This window comes from Pieris rapae, chromosome 7 (genome assembly GCF_905147795.1).
Source record: "Pieris rapae chromosome 7, ilPieRapa1.1, whole genome shotgun sequence".
Classification (NCBI taxonomy): Eukaryota; Metazoa; Arthropoda; class Insecta; order Lepidoptera; family Pieridae; genus Pieris; species Pieris rapae.
Window position 1 is genome coordinate 5,352,147 of NC_059515.1, and position 17,324 is coordinate 5,369,470.

The 17,324-nt window shown below is 32.4% G+C and overlaps 5 protein-coding genes across 8 annotated transcripts; 2 read left to right on the top strand and 3 right to left on the bottom strand.

The window, feature by feature from the left end:
- Positions 1–203: 203 nt before the first annotated feature.
- Positions 204–1,883, top strand: LOC110995088. Its single transcript, XM_022262074.2, has 3 exons — positions 204–392; positions 1,016–1,098; positions 1,497–1,883. Exons 1-3 carry the CDS (start codon positions 360–362, stop codon positions 1,612–1,614), a joined length of 234 nt encoding a protein of 77 aa, XP_022117766.1. The 5' UTR covers positions 204–359; the 3' UTR covers positions 1,615–1,883.
- Positions 1,884–2,871: 988 nt separating this feature from the next.
- LOC110995086 (U6 snRNA-associated Sm-like protein LSm6) lies at positions 2,872–4,166 on the bottom strand. Its single transcript, XM_022262073.2, has 2 exons — positions 3,968–4,166; positions 2,872–3,378 (listed from the first exon to the last, which is right to left on the bottom strand). Exons 1-2 carry the CDS (start codon positions 4,056–4,058, stop codon positions 3,230–3,232), a joined length of 240 nt encoding a protein of 79 aa, XP_022117765.1. The 5' UTR covers positions 4,059–4,166; the 3' UTR covers positions 2,872–3,229.
- Positions 4,167–5,982: 1,816 nt separating this feature from the next.
- On the bottom strand, positions 5,983–7,727 carry LOC110995150 (GATA zinc finger domain-containing protein 1). Its single transcript, XM_022262174.2, has 3 exons — positions 7,203–7,727; positions 6,662–6,848; positions 5,983–6,205 (listed from the first exon to the last, which is right to left on the bottom strand). The coding sequence occupies exons 1-3, from the start codon at positions 7,608–7,610 to the stop codon at positions 6,039–6,041; spliced, it is 762 nt and encodes a 253-aa protein (XP_022117866.1). The 5' UTR covers positions 7,611–7,727; the 3' UTR covers positions 5,983–6,038.
- A 479-nt stretch (positions 7,728–8,206) lies between these two features.
- LOC110995100 (maternal protein exuperantia) lies at positions 8,207–13,002 on the top strand. Of its 4 annotated transcripts, none has more exons than XM_022262098.2 (10): positions 8,207–8,372; positions 8,987–9,148; positions 9,239–9,391; positions 9,494–9,636; positions 9,724–9,929; positions 10,060–10,195; positions 10,484–10,632; positions 10,822–10,958; positions 11,423–11,516; positions 11,684–13,002. In XM_022262098.2, exons 2-10 carry the CDS (start codon positions 8,996–8,998, stop codon positions 11,731–11,733), a joined length of 1,221 nt encoding a protein of 406 aa, XP_022117790.1. In that variant the 5' UTR covers positions 8,207–8,372; positions 8,987–8,995; the 3' UTR covers positions 11,734–13,002. The 4 variants fall into 4 exon arrangements, with proteins under 4 accessions (XP_022117790.1, XP_022117789.1, XP_022117792.1 ...); XM_022262097.2 differs by having other exon boundaries at positions 8,991–9,148; XM_022262100.2 differs by lacking the exon at positions 8,207–8,372 and adding an exon at positions 8,491–8,628.
- A 159-nt stretch (positions 13,003–13,161) lies between these two features.
- On the bottom strand, positions 13,162–16,895 carry LOC110995112 (exosome complex component RRP41). Its single transcript, XM_022262114.2, has 6 exons — positions 16,584–16,895; positions 16,082–16,154; positions 15,596–15,732; positions 14,177–14,381; positions 13,327–13,421; positions 13,162–13,252 (listed from the first exon to the last, which is right to left on the bottom strand). Exons 1-6 carry the CDS (start codon positions 16,752–16,754, stop codon positions 13,181–13,183), a joined length of 753 nt encoding a protein of 250 aa, XP_022117806.1. The 5' UTR covers positions 16,755–16,895; the 3' UTR covers positions 13,162–13,180.
- Between the last annotated feature and the right edge of the window lie 429 nt (positions 16,896–17,324).

Here is a 17,324-nt window from a genome sequence, read left to right on the forward strand (position 1 = left end):
GAGGAGAGGTAATATATGTACTGTGATTTAAAAGCTTAGAAACGAGAGAAAAAGGTTTTCTGTTTATTAAGAATAATATTTTATGTTAATATTTGGTTCTTGTTAAAATATTCTTATTTTCAGCAATTATACACATTATTTAATTTTGTCGTCGATATTTAAGAAGTTGAACAGAATACCTAATTACCGTATATCATTACTTAATCATTTCCAAGGACAGAAAGCACAGGTAACACGGTTATGAGGGATCATTAACATTCACAACACACTTTCTACTCCCGAGCAGTTTTGTAACTACTACGTTGAAGAACGCACGTAGATACGGTACAAGATAATAACGATAAATATCGTAGTGAATAATGGAAAAGTGTTGGAAGTTATTCTTGATCACGGTAAGTTTACAGAATAGTATAGAGAATAATTTTATTATAGTGATAGGTTTCCCTTCGACGTCATCTAAATTATAGTCATACGTATATACGAGGAATGAGCATAACGCTATTCAAGCTTTAAATTGTACAAGATTCTAACTTAAAATAGGTTATTTTAATCTGGGCCAGAAGTTTGACCACTACTAGCAAGATCTTGCTTTGATCTTTAATATGTTGTATTATGTCACAGTGTATTTTGTGGCTTTGGCGACTATTGTAATATCTGATGTGTTTTATACGCAAGACCTACGAGGTAAACTGAACTGAATAGTATGTTATCACAATAAGTAAATATCTTAATATTGAAATATGTATTTATAAAATTTAATCTGCTATGGTAGCCGTCCGTAATCATTGAGTTAAATTAATGAACAGGCGCTTAAAACGAACAAATTAACTGTGTTGTGACTATTCAAGGATTTGAAATCGTATCTCTTGCAAAAGATGCGAACTTATTGTGAAAATTAAATTGATTATTTTTTAGCTTTTAAGTATAATTTACTGAACAGTTTTTGTTTAATTCTTGTATAAAGATCCTGGTAAACGAGGATATGCATCTTAATTAAATTTATATAATATTTCAGCTTATAGTAGTGTTATCAATGGTTATCACAACAGAGTCTACTGTACCTCAACCACGAGCACCTAACTTCCAATATTTTGAAAGGTACGTACTATATCATACATATATGCCTATCTCATGTTTGCGATATATTTATATGATTTTTATATCCAATAGTGAAGGCGACTTATAGGAACGAAAAGGTAGTAGTAGTGAACAGTTCTTTTAAAAGTAAAATACGCTAATTTCAGGATTCGAAGTAAAAAACTTATTGTAATACTACTACATATTTAGTTAATGCTAAACTCTCGACGTCAGTGTCTATCCGTAGCATAGTCCTAAACAAATGATCCCATTACGATGTCTTTTTTTTCTGGAAAGCTGGTACTTCATGGTTATCAAGTTTTTGTTAGAGGCGATAAATTTTATCTGGAGTAGCAGCACCAAAGTAGTCGAGAATTACATAAGTTTTTAGTGTTAAAAGAGTATTTTATTATTTTCAGGCCAAAATACCGATACCCGTACTATGATGAGAATGGCAAGGGAAAGCTATTATATGGCTATGGAGGACCGGAGCTGTATCAATATAAATCCTACACGCCTTTAGAAGGAATTCACTAAATCGATTTAAGTTCTACTGCACCTTGTGATCTATGTAAAATATATGAGTGGTGGCCTCTATTGTTGTAGATAGATAATGAAACTGGTTATTAAAATAAGGTCATTTTTTCCTTGGAAGAAAACCATCGTTTATCATGGCGTTAGCGATGGAGGTCCTACGTTAGTCTGCCTAAAGGGAAGAAGGCTCCAATGTAGTTATTAATTTTCCGCCATGAGTTTTCCTTTTTTGTACATTTGTTAAAAATCTTTAAAAAATAAATAATTAAAAATAAATAAGTTTATTTTACATTTATTAAATAAAATTGTACGTGTTTGTATAATGTTGTTTAAACTTACGTGAAGTGCAAGGTTGTTCTTTGAAGGAATTATTTGACACATAATAGCTGCGTATTTATATTTACCTGGTAAATAGAATCCTCACCTTAAAAAAGCCTTTATGGCCAAGTGTTTGGTTTATTTCATACAGATCCTCAAGTCTATACTATAGTTACTCAAGCTATAGTTTTATAGTACTTCTATTGGTTAAAATTAGACATCTATATTTACTGAACAGATTATGGCAGAGGAACTATGTACGCACGCCATATAAGCAACTATAACATTATGCTGTCTACCAAGAATGAAGAAACCAAAAAAGAAATGCTTTAAACCCAAAATGAGTGTGTCAGGCACTGATAATCTAAGTACCAACTTGGATATTAGAAAACAAATGATGAACAAAATCTGAGACTTAAAAATAAAGTTATATTCTTAAAAGTAGTAATATTCTGATTCTAGAAAACCAAGCTGCTAGATGTAAACCAGTATTATCTCGTAAGTAACTCAAATAACTCAAAATTAATAACCATTTATAAGCTTCATCTTAACAAGTCAACCTTGAATACAGTGAACTCATCATACAAAACTACATTATTTGCGCACTATAGTTACATGTTTATATTTACTGTACACTAGACTGCCAGTATTTCCTTCTATTCATCATTTGTTACTAGTGACTTGTAGGAATATAGTCAAGCAAAATGCTAAAATTTATTTTTATTCTGGCAATGTTAGTTCTGTGTGAAAGTGTATTATATTCAGGCTTTTGGGCACCATTGTTTAATCCCAGAATTTTAAATTATCGTGTTGACTTAAATTATGATCCTAATGGAGGTAAAAATGCAAAGGAGGAGTTTACTAGAAAATATGGTTACCGAGGCGAAAAATTAATTAGAGATCTGGGTAATGGTAAAGCTCCAAGTGAAAATGATCAAAATGTAAGTCTGTAGAAGTACCTTTAATGCAATTAAATCAAAAGACAGAGGTGAACTTGACATTGAAGCTATTTTTTAATATAATATATACATATTAAAAATAGTATAGCTAAACAAAAAAAAATCTAATAGTTCTTAATAAATTTACAGATCAGTGAAGATGTTAAGTTTTATTATACATATCCTGGAGCAAAAAACTTATAAAATGGATAAATTCAACCACTTCATAAACCTGTCCTGTTTCTTTTTCAACCATAAAAAAATATCAAGTTTAATTTATACACGAGTTATTAATGTAATATAAGAATATAATAAAGTTATGTATGTACTTATGTTACTTGTTAAATGATATTTAAAACTAATTACATTCTTCTTTTTGACGTGCTAATGTAAAGCACATTATTTCCCCTTATAAATGCATCACCATATTTGTTTTTGAGCTGTCCATTCACATATTCTTCTGTTTGTTCCAAAGCAATATTCATGTAACCGTCCAGACAGGCAAGTACTCCTGTAATAATAAAAGATAAAGGAAAAGATCAGCAAGGAATGCATTCTAAATTTTAAAGACTCAAGTGGAACAGCAGTCACACAACTCGCATGAGCTACAATAGATGGATAAATTGCTTTGATGCTTAAATGGTTGGCCAAACACGCCTGAGGCCTCTTGCACTATGAGCTGACATCAGCTTAAACTTTCTTTGGAAGATTGGCAGAAATATGCTCAAGAAGAGAGAGATGGAGCAAGTTGGAGAAATCCTTTACTCTATAGTTAGTGTTCTATTTATGCATGTGTTAATCTTTTGTAAATAATGTTATTTCAGAGAAAAAATAATCTTTAATAAAAAAATAAATAGTATAAGTAGTAAGAGAAGCTTAAGAATTAAGATAGCAAATAAGAATTGTTTGTAAACGTAGGTCTTACTGAAGTCGTACCAGAAATAAATGTTATCTTTTACAAATATCACTATATTAAACATATACGACATTAAAGATCCTATTAACCAAACTTTTAAAATTAATTAACTACGAACCTAAGTACTAAGTTACACCAAACTTTAGTTGTAAACATAACCTTAATAATTTCTGTAAAATTTTACCTCTATAGTCGACACCGCTGTTTAATTTCACGACAACGGGACGCCCATGTATTTGTTGAATAAAAGATGAAAGAGCTTCTTTGCGACTCATTTTTATTTAAGATATCTTTTCGCAGGATTACTATTTAATTATTTAAAAAATTTAAAACAACTCAATCATCTGAGTTTAACCGTCAAGTAGGAATTGTAGACTGAGAGAACAAAAGTGAGAACTGACAAATGACAACTGATATTCACTGCATATTCTGTAAATAGTAAATACCACACGAATTATGAAATAATGAATTTATGATTAACAATCGCCACTCATCAACGTTCTGTTGCGCTTGCCTCACTCACTTACCTGAAGCGAGAATCGTTTATTGAAAGCAAACTCTGCCTGAGGCCAATTTTTAGGTAAAATTTATAATTCAATACCTCGATTATGAGGTCTGGGGGAGGGTATAGTTATCACCCCCAACCAATTTCAAAGTACCAGAAACAGATATTTCAATAAAAAAATAAATCGAATAAATTCGATGCTTCGAAGAGGTATTAAAGTAACAGTTATTTAAAATAAAATATTAATATACTAACCTAACCTAACCGAACTACATAATAATTCGTTTTTCGGACAGCTCCGGCGCTACGGAAAACGAATCCCCTCCACCCTGGCGTACCAAAGCACAGGCATGAAATGCAAGGGTGTTACTGCGGGTGGGGGCTCCTCTTTCTCCGCGTATCCGATTATTTCTATACACTCTAGGGGTAGGGCAGACAAGACCACGTGGATAGTGGGGTGCTCTGATTCGGATTTGTGTAGGTCCAATCTAGGTCCCCCGAGACTCCTACATACTCAGTATAATCAAATTCAAGGTATTGAATATCAGATCCAACCCCAATGTTTACCTGGCAACCATGATTTTCGTAGAGAATTTAAAACTTAAATTTACCGAAAATGGCATGCGGCAATCTCCCTAATTAGTAGTTAACTTCAATGTGAATGAATGAAACGTGGTCATTCAGGTATAGTACAACAAGCTAAGGTGCACTAAGCATCATGCCTCGCGGGAAAATACTTGACTTAAACTATTGAAACTTTACAACTCCATCTGTAAATATTAGAAAACTAAGCAAAGGCAATGCCATATATATCCAAGGAAACGTTGTTCCGCTTCGTTTTGTTTGTCTGAAAATAGAGCTATGTGTTTTATGGATATTCATATTTGTGCTGCACAAGCTGTCTGTGCAGGGTATTTGTTGTCACCCCAAGGCTATTTCCCGGATTCTGTATGGAATAAGTTTAAGGAATTAAATATTATGACACTATATTGTCAATACATTCTTGAAGCCTTGTTGTATGTAAAAGAATATAAATGATTTTAAAAGAAATGGTAATTTTCACCAGTATAAAACACGAAACTAATTTAAGCGACCAACCAGGCTTCAGAAAATAAAACACTCCTTATATGGAAATTGTAATTGTTTAAAAAAAAGGAATTTTGAGTTATCACTCGTTGCGGCTGTCTCAGAGTAGCTCGTATTCGTAGATGACATTTGCCCGAACCACGCCTAAAATAAATCGGCGACATGCTGCGCTCGACCAGCCAAAAATTGGCATCATCCAGCATAGTATCCTTATCGTGGTCCTTAAATGTCCATTAGGAATTGAGGACAAATATATTATATTATAAGTATATATATACTTAATAGTGGTACTTGCTATTCTATGGGCACACTACATACAACCAATTGTGTACCCTCTTGAGAAGTAGCTCTGATTCTGATTTCGCGAATTCGATAAGGGGCTGATCGGCCTTATTTGCGGCATAACATATTAGGCTACCTTGCAGTAGTGTGTAACTAAGGAAGCAGTAAAAACTGTTCTGGTTTTGTTGCAAAGAATGTGAACAAAACACATCGAAAAAATAAAATTGCGTCCTCTAAAAAAAACGCAAGGTTAGGCCTAAAAAATGTAACATTTCAATGGACTAATACTAATTTATTACATATAGGGTTACCATTAATGTAAAACATATGTTTTATGCATTTACTTTCACTTACATAAGTTATTAATTTATTTATATTAAACTTAAGTTTTTTCTTTAGGTTCTAATGTTGTCCATATAAATCCTGAATAGTTATTTAATTCATTTTCTGTTAATGGGTATGGAGTATTGCTGGCTTTGTAATAGTCAGATGGTGCATGCATTACAAACTCCATGTAGTCCAACTTACGGGGCAAATCTTCTTCTGGGCCTGAAAAAGTTTGACTTCAGAATAAAAAGGAGTGTAATATTTGTATAAACTTATATTTTAATGTAATTTGACTAAAAGCTAATTTTATAAGGTTTCTCTAACTTACTACCTAGTCACATCAACTTAAATAACATGTTTCCACAACTTATGACTTTCGCCTTTTTTTAATTATATAGTATATATGTAGCTGGCACATTTCTACATCTCTTTTATTTATCGTATTATAGACAGTATATCAGCCATTTGTTCGTGAAACATGTTGTTAAATTTTTTTTGTCTAAAAAAAACATTGTGAAAGGCATGCTATTATTCAGGCTGAAAATGTTTATTGAACCATATGATCAAGTGTTATTTAAATGAACCTAAGCCTGCTCAACCACTATGCAAAAAAAATAACTTAAAATGAAAGTGCTTAAATCTATGAAACATGTATATGGTCTGTTAAACAACAATTACCTATAATATACGTAGCTGGATCAAATCCTTTTTCAGGGGGTGGACTTGCTTTAGTTGGCAAAAGCCAGGTTACAACAGCACTCTTTTCACAATACTGATCTGTAAGAAATCCTCTGATTTGAGCATAATATGTCCCACCCATTACATCAAGCATGGACACTATATCTCCCACTTGCATGTATGATCCCTAAAAAAAATTAGTTTAATTAAAAATTTGTATAATAATAATGAGCATAACTTCTCCAATATCAGAAATAAATTTGTTTTAATTATTTTTTTTTAATACTGTAGCATTCAAATATTCATGTGACACTTTGGAAACATTGCAAAGAATATTTTGCAAGATAATTTTAAGCACCTAGTTGGCCATCATATTGTTTTTCTGTTGTATTAGAATTTTATTTATTTAAAATACAGTGCAACAATATTCACAGTCAAAACTTAGTGTTGAGCAAAAAGGACGTAAGGAGTCATGCTTAGCTCGAAATCTTACCATTATATGCTTAAATGTTTAGGCATTTGATAAATAAAAATAGAGTACCTTATAAAAAATAGAATCACTTGTAACAACAGTAGCTGTTGCAGTAGGTGCTTTTAGAGGCTGTCTCTTAAAAATACTTCTGCGCCCTCGGCCTCGCGGTGCAGAGGGTTTTGCAGGTGTTGGAGCAGGAGTTTTTGCTTTGTATCTAGTAGCACGAGTACTTTTCCGTGTACCTTTTCCAGTTGCTTTTGCTGGCGTAGAATCCCCATCACTCTTACCATTCCGGCTCTCCATATCTTCCTTGTCATCTTTTTTATCATCGACCTCTGTTTTTATATTTGTTGTTAGTTCCATTTCTTTACTAGCTGCATTACCTAAATGGCATTCGTTGCATATCTGACCATTTTCTGCGCTACGCCATAATAAAGAATCATTGGTACTGCATTGAACACAAATCGGCTTAGGCATAATAATTGATTATTTACTGTACATCAAAGGTTGTAACAAAAAAAATTAAAGTTTACAAAATGTAACTTAGGTACAAGTTTGTTTTGGACATCGAATAATCACAGATTACAGAAAATACAGTCAGATTATGAAGAATAGAAGTATTCAGTAATATTTATGGAATATAAATTTAAAATGTCATATACTTCGATTTGTGGTTTTGATTCATGAAAAAGTTTGCATTAAATAAAATTTTCACATTATAAGTAGCATTTATTTCACATTTAAAACGGTTAATATCCAGAATCGAACTTAGGGATAACCATGGTCCATGACTCCTGTATGTTAAAAAGGTAAAGGTATATATGTATATTATTCATATTATGTCTAATGCATAGGGAGGCGTACTACAGTTTAAGTGATAAATCTTAGAGTGTCGACTCTGAATTGAGACTAGGTCAGAGTGAATTTTACTCTAAAAGAGAACACCAGTAAGTCAGATAATATAAAATTTAGGAGAACTAAAAATGGGCAGTAATTTTTATCTATCGTATTCATAGACACAAGACTCCAGATGATATTGACAAGTTTATCGTACCAAAACTGCAAAATCCAAAAATAAAAAAAAATAAATCTTTGGCGTTTTTCCGATTGCGGCACACGTGCTGTGGTATTTGTGATATTTTTGAAAAATTTCTTTTTGCCGTTATTCCAGCAGATATATTTGTCTCGTTGTTGAGATAAATAAACAAATATTTTTTTAAAAGACATCATCAGAATAAAGTGAGTTAATTATTGTTTTATTTTGACATAATGGGGTGGGGCAAAATGTCCTCAGAAATGATCGCCACGTGTCCTATTTTCTATTTATTGTTATAGATATTCGCGTTATAAGCACATTAAAAATAGATAAGAGTTAATGTTTTTGTATGGTGACTATGTAGTTTGGTTACTATGACTATGGCTCTACAAGTCTGCGCTAGTTACTTTGCTAATCGATTTGCCGTCTTCTTGTTTTTATAGCGGCGTGCTTGTGACGGTACGATTATTATAGGTTGGAACAAATTATTAATCTAATAAAATATAAGTTTTATATATTACCTATTGGATAAATTAATGGCCGTTTAGTTAATTACGCTATACAGTTGCTTCAACAATTACATTTTATACAGATATTTGTATTAAAATTCAAAAATTTTACACCTAGTGTTTACTATTTTGTGATCAATTTCTTTATTAGCAATTTATTATGAGGTGATTTCATGTGTTTTTTAGCTACCTACATAGTACATTGGTACCTAACATTTTGTACATTTTAAACGTATTTTTGTTTTTAATATTATTATTACAACTTTTAAATGTGATCTAGTTCTAAAATTAATAATTTCTTTTCAAAGGCAGTGTTCATGGAAATGGTTTCGGAAGCTAAGGTTAATGGAAATGATGCACCTTCTGAGGTGCTGCCAGCTTTGGCTGAGAAGCCTGTTGGCTTACCACCTGGTAAGTACTCTCTTGTGGGTTGGGACATGGACACTACTGGCCGAAGACTTATTGATGAGGTAGGCTATTACTGATTTTGTACTTTTATTTACGGTTTGCCATTAAGAATTTAGTTTATCCTGAAAATATGAACTGAGAATTTTTTTTAGATATGTCAAATAGCAGCATATACTCCTAAGCAAACATACTCTCAATATATAATGCCATATGGTGATTTGAATCCTGGAGCAAGACGTCGGCACAATGTAAGAGTTGTTACTGTTGGACGGTATCGGATGCTTAAAGATACTATAACTCATAAGGTAAGCTTATAATACATCTGGTCAACATCTGTATACTTGTTATTCGGTTAACAGTAGATTGAAGTGTTATTAAAGATTTGTAAGGTTTTATTTTGGTTATAGATATTAAAGACAAAGTCGGAAGTGTCAGCCTTAACAGACTTCTTAGATTGGCTGGAGAAGGAGAAAGGGGATGGAAGTGTCATACTAATATACCATGAACCTAGACGCCTCAGTCCTACAATGTTGCTTGAGGCTTTAACTCGGTAGGATATCCTATATATACTGATTTTTACAAAAATTGGGACCGTTTACTTTTTCTTTATAGTAATTTTTTTTTATAATAATTACAGTTACAAGCTGTTGGACCGTTTCAAGACCATAGTAGCAGGTTTCACAGACAGTTATGCTTTGGCTGCTGAGAAATGTAAGGCAACAGTGAAGTCTGTTTCTCTACGGGTACTAGCTCGAGTACTTTTAGATGCAGATACACTGTCTGTTGATAGTGCACTTGATAGAGCTTCAACAGCCTATCGAATTGTTGAGCATTTGTCACAAAGTAAGTAACATAATTAATGATTATTAGGTGATATACATACTTATGGAACCTAAATTTAGGTTATTGGAAAAGTTAAATTATCATAATTTACATTATTATTGTCAATTATAGCATTTAAACAATTTACTAGGTGAACAGCAAGAAGTAGGTGGTGGTGGTGAGGGAATATCAGCCAGTGAAGATATGGTAGAGACAGCCCGGGCTTGGGCGCGACCTGTACATACAGAGCTTGAGGCACTAGATAAGCTTAAAAAGCTACTGGAAAGGTAAGTCGTCTGATCAAACTGAATTTTTCTGAATTCATTATATACTCAACTATCACGTATTTTTCAATATGTGAATCAAGAACTGTTTTAAGAATTTTATATTATAGAAAATAGGCCTTAAGCTTGATGTGAAATAACAATATTTCTATCTGAAATAATTTGTTTAACAAGCAGTTTAAAAATGCAGTACATTCAGGGACAAGCTAACTTATTTGATAAATCTCTACTACTTTACAAGTGATCATTTAAATTTATACTGTGTTTTATATACAATTAAATAACATACAGACAGAACACTTTCCGTCCGGTATTTGCGCCACTCCTACGTCTGGCGCGACCCGAACGCAAGCGTGTCACTCAGCTAAGACGGCTGTTAGCCGACGCCGGCTTGCTCTATGACCATCTCAAAGATGCATGGCAGGACCAGCAGGTTTCAGGTAAGCCTAATAGAATATATAGTTTGTTATTATTTTTCTTATACTTAATCCATTTTTCTTGTAGTTATGATCTTGATGTAATTATTAAATACCTAATTAAATAGAATATTTTGTAAGAAGGTGAGTTTTGAAATGTAAAAACACGACTTGGTGATTATACTATTGCTAATTGGAAATTTTTTTCTTCAGGTTTAGAAACACAATTGTCAGCACTTTCCGTGTCGGCAAAGGAAGAGGATATAAAGGAGCTGATAGATATATTTGATCGCCACTTTGATCCAGCCAAAGAACCCAAGTCACCTAAACCCAGGGTCAACAAGAATAGAGTAAGATATTGCAGAAATTTATATGTTATATCTATTATTTAAACATTGTTATTTGAATGATGTTAAAAAAATATAACAAATACTTTAATTTTTAAATTATGATATAATAACACTTTTAATTAAAATTAACACTTTGAAACAAAGGTATATATAGGCATAAAGAAAACACAGTTAGCTGTAATTAGTCTATATGCTTGTATACAGGCTGTGAGTACTATTAATGCATATCTATATATAAGGGTCAAATTATTCCTGTATACAAAATACTAAGGTATTTAATAATCTAGCTTTGACGATCATGATATAAATAACTCAGAAAATATATTTTAAAATATTAAATTAATTGAAATACTGGTAACTAATTCCAAAAGAATTCATTGGAATTCAAACTCCAATTTCAATACGAAATACGGTCTGTTGTGCGTAACATAATTCATAATTATTAAGTGATTTTTTTTGCACAGACAACATCTTCGGCTGGTGAAACAGGTGAGGCAGAGGGCAGCACCAGCGAATCACAAAAGAGCTCCGAGCAAAATTCTCCAGTCAAGACTAATGGTAAGATTATCGTTTAATGTTGTGAATAATTTAGTTTTAATAATTTCAAAATTTTGCTAGCCTCTGACATTTTCTTGGATGCGAATACATATTTCCATCAGATGTCATATAAATCTTTAAAATATATCAAACAGTGCCATACTAAAAGAATTTCCTATATTTTTCAGATGCCACTGCAAATTTGGATCAATCACAAGAGGCGGTGGTCGCAAACTAACAAAATAAAGCTTTTAAAATTATCATTTAGCATCGGCCATACGGATGTGAATTACATTTATTCGTATTATACACTTAGGTTAAGTCCACAACGGAATTGATTATTTGTTTTGCATGGGTGGTCCTGGGGTCCACTACTACTAATTTTCAGTAATTTAGATTCTTAACTTGTCAGCAATTAGCTAATATTTATATCGTAAAGAATGTGCCATCTATAAGATGAATTAGTGGTTGAACCAGTGGCATACATGTACAAGCCCTGTGATTTATTTAATATACTAGTTAAATGCTTTATACTGATTTTATTCGAAAGGCTAAGACAAGTTAAGATCCTATATTCATTATTTTAGTTGTGGTATGCCCCTATTCATAATAATTTAAAAAAAAGGAAAAGTACCCGAGAGTGGTTTTTATGCATTTTTACAGCATTCCCTTTTTTTTTTGTTAAAAATCAGTTTTAGCCTGTTTTCAGTTTTCGTTTTACAATGCTTAGAAAACTAGTAATGTGTAGTGATGAGTGCCTTAGCAACTCAGTAATGATAAGGTAACATACTACAGGGTGAGACAAAATTTTTCGTTGCTATTTGATAACTGGTTTTTTTTTATAAAAACTTGGTTAATCAATAGTTTTCAATATTAGCCCATCATTTTGATAATTTACATCTTAATTATTTAATGGGCTTGAGAAAACAGCAATAAACCGCATTTGACCTGAAATTTTGACTCATTGTGTGTATCTTAATTTTTTTGGCTACAAGTTTGAAAATAATAGAAACTTTGCCTCTCGTCTTAAATGCCGATTTTTCAAGCATCACACGGTTTTTTAGGATGTTAAAATTGGAAAATTGACATTGGTAGCCAATCAAAAAAGAATAACTTTTTTTTTGGCGATTGCCATTTTTGGCGATCTGATGTCTAATGACATGTGTGGGGGTTGTTTAAACATACTTTTCCTTAGCTTTGTTATTTGAAGTACAATTATTTATTCATACTCGAAAGCCTTTATTTATATAGAGATAACATTTATTTATTTAAAACGTGCAATCTTAAGAAACGGATGGACTGATTTTTACATCCACTTTTGTTTTTTTTATATTTTATTTGCAAATGCTATACTAATTCTGTCGCATGTACTCTTGCTGTAAGTTTTACCACACATTACCTAGGTGTGTACCTTACTTACATCTAACTTAGTTAGTTTTAACATAGACTGTACATATAATTTAATTTCTTATTTTGTTCGAGATCTCTAATAAATATGTAAGTCTAATTTTTTGTTTTATTTTTTTCAAAAAAAGATATATATCTAATTTTATAACGAATATTATCTATTTATTTTCCACGGCATAAGGATGGTCACTAAGGAAACAGTAGTGGAATTAGTTTTGATCACTTTCAGAACATCTTATGTTTCAATGAAAAATATTACTTAATTGAAAACGTTTATTTCATATAGTAACAATATCTTGCTTTGTCCATCCTTCAGCTAAATGTTCCCTCACAGCCTTATCCAAAATTACCTAAAATGTTTTTGATTAATTACTTTTTTTATTATTTAAGGCATAACAACAACATATCATAAAGATGTATTTACCTCAATATCTCGACACCCTTGCATAGCTCTACTGATAACAACTTCAAAGTAGTCCATATGTAAGCGATGTGACATTTCCAATAAAGCTATGCTACCTGCAATTATTATATAAAATTGAAACCAGTTGATTGTCAGTAAATGTAACATTAATTCAGTCTACTTTTTACAAATAATTTGGAAACAAGATAATGATTAATATGATATCATAGATCTCAATCACCATTATCATAATATCACTATTTGGATAATGGTGATTGAGATCCGATCCTATGATCTTTCCTCATCTTATCTCATATTTTTTTAAGGATCTTAGAGGTAAAGTTTATAATGCAGAAATGTTGGAGAGACTGGGGCTGCGTGTGCCAAAAAATCACACTCGGCGTGGTAAGCGATCTCAATTGCTGGCCGTGCCTCGGGCGCGTACAAACCTACTCAAAGAAGCATCATGACACGTCTTGCGCACCCTAAATATTATTGCGTGTGAGACAGATGTATTTAGTTGCACCCTGGCTGAATTCACAAGAATTGCATTATTTATAATTAGATATAAAATGGTTTAGGTTTTAAGTCTTTACTTGTTAATTTTTAGCTTAGTTTTCTATTGTATTTTTATTTATTGTAGTATTAAGTTACTGTAAAAATAGGAAATAAGGAAATAAATAATTTAAATTTAGTTTGATAGTCTATAGATTAAGGCATGTACGAAATATTTTAACTTTCACGATCACCGACCGATACGATAAGTAATCGTACTTTCCTGGCTAAAAAATTCATAAGTAACGTGACTGTCTTAATGCTACGACGCACTTAACGCAGAACATTTATGATTATCGGAGCAGAATTAACTTACCTGTACTGGGCAGTGCTGCTACAGTTAAACAAACTCCTCCAGCAGCCTCTTCAACGTGTCCAACGTCAAGTAGAGGCTCAGGCTGACTCCCACGCCATGCGACTGACGACGTGCACGCACACGCGTATGCCCGTAAAGGTACGCCTGCGTCTATCAGCGCGAGCGTTGCTGCATTCACACTCGCACAGTACGCACCGCCGTCTGCCTACATAAATAAATTTCTAGGTTAAGCTCTCATTTTTAATGTATGAGACTGCAATACATAAGTGGTGATATGTTGCCTAAAAACAAATTTGGGACAATTACCTGTAATTAATTTGTTGATATACATTGCAACTACATATATGTTTTTTAATCAATTTTATGCAATTTTTAAGTCAATGATGTAGAGAACTTGGAGAATAAATTGGGTGCCAACTGCCAACGCTCAGTCAGCCAACGCTTGGTAAGCAGATACATTTTTTCAATTGTAATAGATAAAATAAGATTTAGTTTATATTTATATTTTCTGATTTATATTAATATCCATGAAAACCAGTAAACATTTGGCTGAGGTTGCCATGCATTCAATAAACGATTGTTGTTCCAGGTTAGTGTGAGCGCAAGGAACCAGATGGTCAATTCGTTTCTTAAAACATGATACTATTATAGGCACGTAAGTCTAGCGCTGGCCGATACGTGCAGGGGATTGCTGCGCATGTGTACTATGGTGCTGGGGCCGGAATACGAGTGGAGAGCCAATCGACGCTCTTCATTCCGTTAGCCCCCCTCAGGTACCTTATTTTTTACTTCTGCGCAATAACGGTCAGCGCTAGAGTTTCGTGCCGCTACTTGTAATATTAATGTAATTAATGAGGACAAAACATACTAACATACTACTATAAACTAATAGACTATACATCCATCCTCTGGTTTACAAAGTGTACACATGCGAGTTCATATTTTTAAAATAAAATTGATTAAAAATATGTAAACATAATTGCAGTAAATATCAACAAATGAATTATAGGTAATTGCCAATTTTTTAAAATTATTTTGGCAAAATTACTAATTTATTGCCAAATAATCTCCCCTATTATTCATTTAATATTGATGATATTATCAAATTATTATTAGTTGGTATATTTGCAGTCTTGTAAAATTTCATCTAATTATATAAAAGGCAGTGGCAGTGATAAATGTAACTATAGCTCTATGGTAATATTATTAGTCCAAGAACTTTGATGATATATATATATATATATATAATTAATAAGTTCTAAAGTTCTAAGATAAATATAATTATAAAACATATTCAGGTTTCTTTCTTTATCAACTACAATGCTCATGTTTTATAAGCCAGAATAAGGCCATATATATTTCTTTGAGATAAATTTCTTGAATTTGTGGCCAAAAATCATAGATTGCATAACAACAAACCTGTAATACTTCAATGTAGATATCAATCTGAGAGCGAGGATACAGTTCAGTTTTTATAGCAGATGACAAAGCTTGCCTAAGGTGTAGTGACATTTCTTGTGATTTTCTATCACCTCTAGGTCTGTTTTTCCTTTCACCTAAAAGTAAACATGGATGAATAGTGTAATTTAAAAAATAATAAAATTTGTTTGTATTTCAATGGTAATACACATTGTTTTCCCTTTGCATTTGTTACTGTTAATAGTTGATGCAAAACAAATAATGTAAAATGTAACTGTGCATAAAAAATTAACATTGTAGAAAAAATAAAAAGTTCTACAACTTCTTTAATTACATAGAAGTTGTTTCTACTTAAGTGCCATGCAGATCTGTTCATCCATTTAGATCTAATTAATCAATCAGCTGTTTGAATTGTACTAATATTTCAGACCTTCATTCACAAGCAGTACTACTTCTATACAATAGTAGAAAATGATATTTATATACCTGTAGAAAATGTTGCCATACTATATTGGCAATTAACTACAACTCCCTCAGTAGACATCTTTGATTTTGCTGCCTAGAATATTGAATTGTATTAACTTTAGATAGTTACAGTAATTTGTGAACGGACAAGACTACTATACAGTTTAAATTTACACACAGTTTAGTTCTCCACACTGGTTAAAGGGTGTTCAATCTCATGTCACAAAAAATTTAAAAAAAACAACCAGGATTGAATTGCATGAATTTATAAAACTAATAATTTAAAGTTAAGGTTTTGCAACTTTCAAGTGCAAGCCACTTTTAGGTGGGATAGGTGATATCACATTTACAATACTACTACTACTACTTTTTACTAGAAGATCAGGATATATGAAAATGTTTATAAAGTTGAACTGTTTATGGATGGGGTGGGGTTATTTCTTATTGGTTAGTTTCAGAATTATATATATATAAATGGCTAGCTATTTTTTTTGATGTTTTTTTTCAACATTTGATGATATACCTGATGTGGACCATACACGGCTGCTAAAACTTTCGTGTTTCCTTGTTCTAAATAAGCGCTACCATCCGGCTGTGTGAAAACACCTAACTTACATCGAATTCGACGTAACTCATTAGGTCTCCGACCATCAAGGCGCAAACCTTGGCTTGACAATAAATCTGGTCCGGGCATTATATTTTTATTAAATGAAAGCTTTAACTTATTAACAAAGTGCAATCTAGTTAAAGGTTTTACGATATCACAAATCTAAAAACATAACCTTCGTAAACACTTATTGTTTTTCTCTTCTCACAGCTTACATACAAAGTGGGAAATGACAATGAGTTATACAAAATATTAGGAAATACAAAAACGTCAAAAAACGCTACCCAGCAATGGTGTTAGTGTCATCTGTCACTGACATTATCATTTAACGACATCGATGATCGAAGTCAAATTATGTTAAAATCGTTAATATGACTAGAGGAGAACACATCCAAACGCTTCAGCCAATACGCGCTGGGTGTGTACGAAAAGGATCTTTCGCTACCTGACTCGTGTTTCAACAAAAGCGAGGCGCGGCAAAAATTCGACCCTTTTCTGCGCGCAGCGGCTGAAGCGTTCGGATGTGTTCCTGAGATCACTTCGATATGCTTGTAGCCTATGCAATACGCTGACAACACTGTTCTTTTCAGAACACACTCATATCATAACGCAAACGTATAAACTGTTCTTTTCAGAACAATTTATTCATGTATCAAC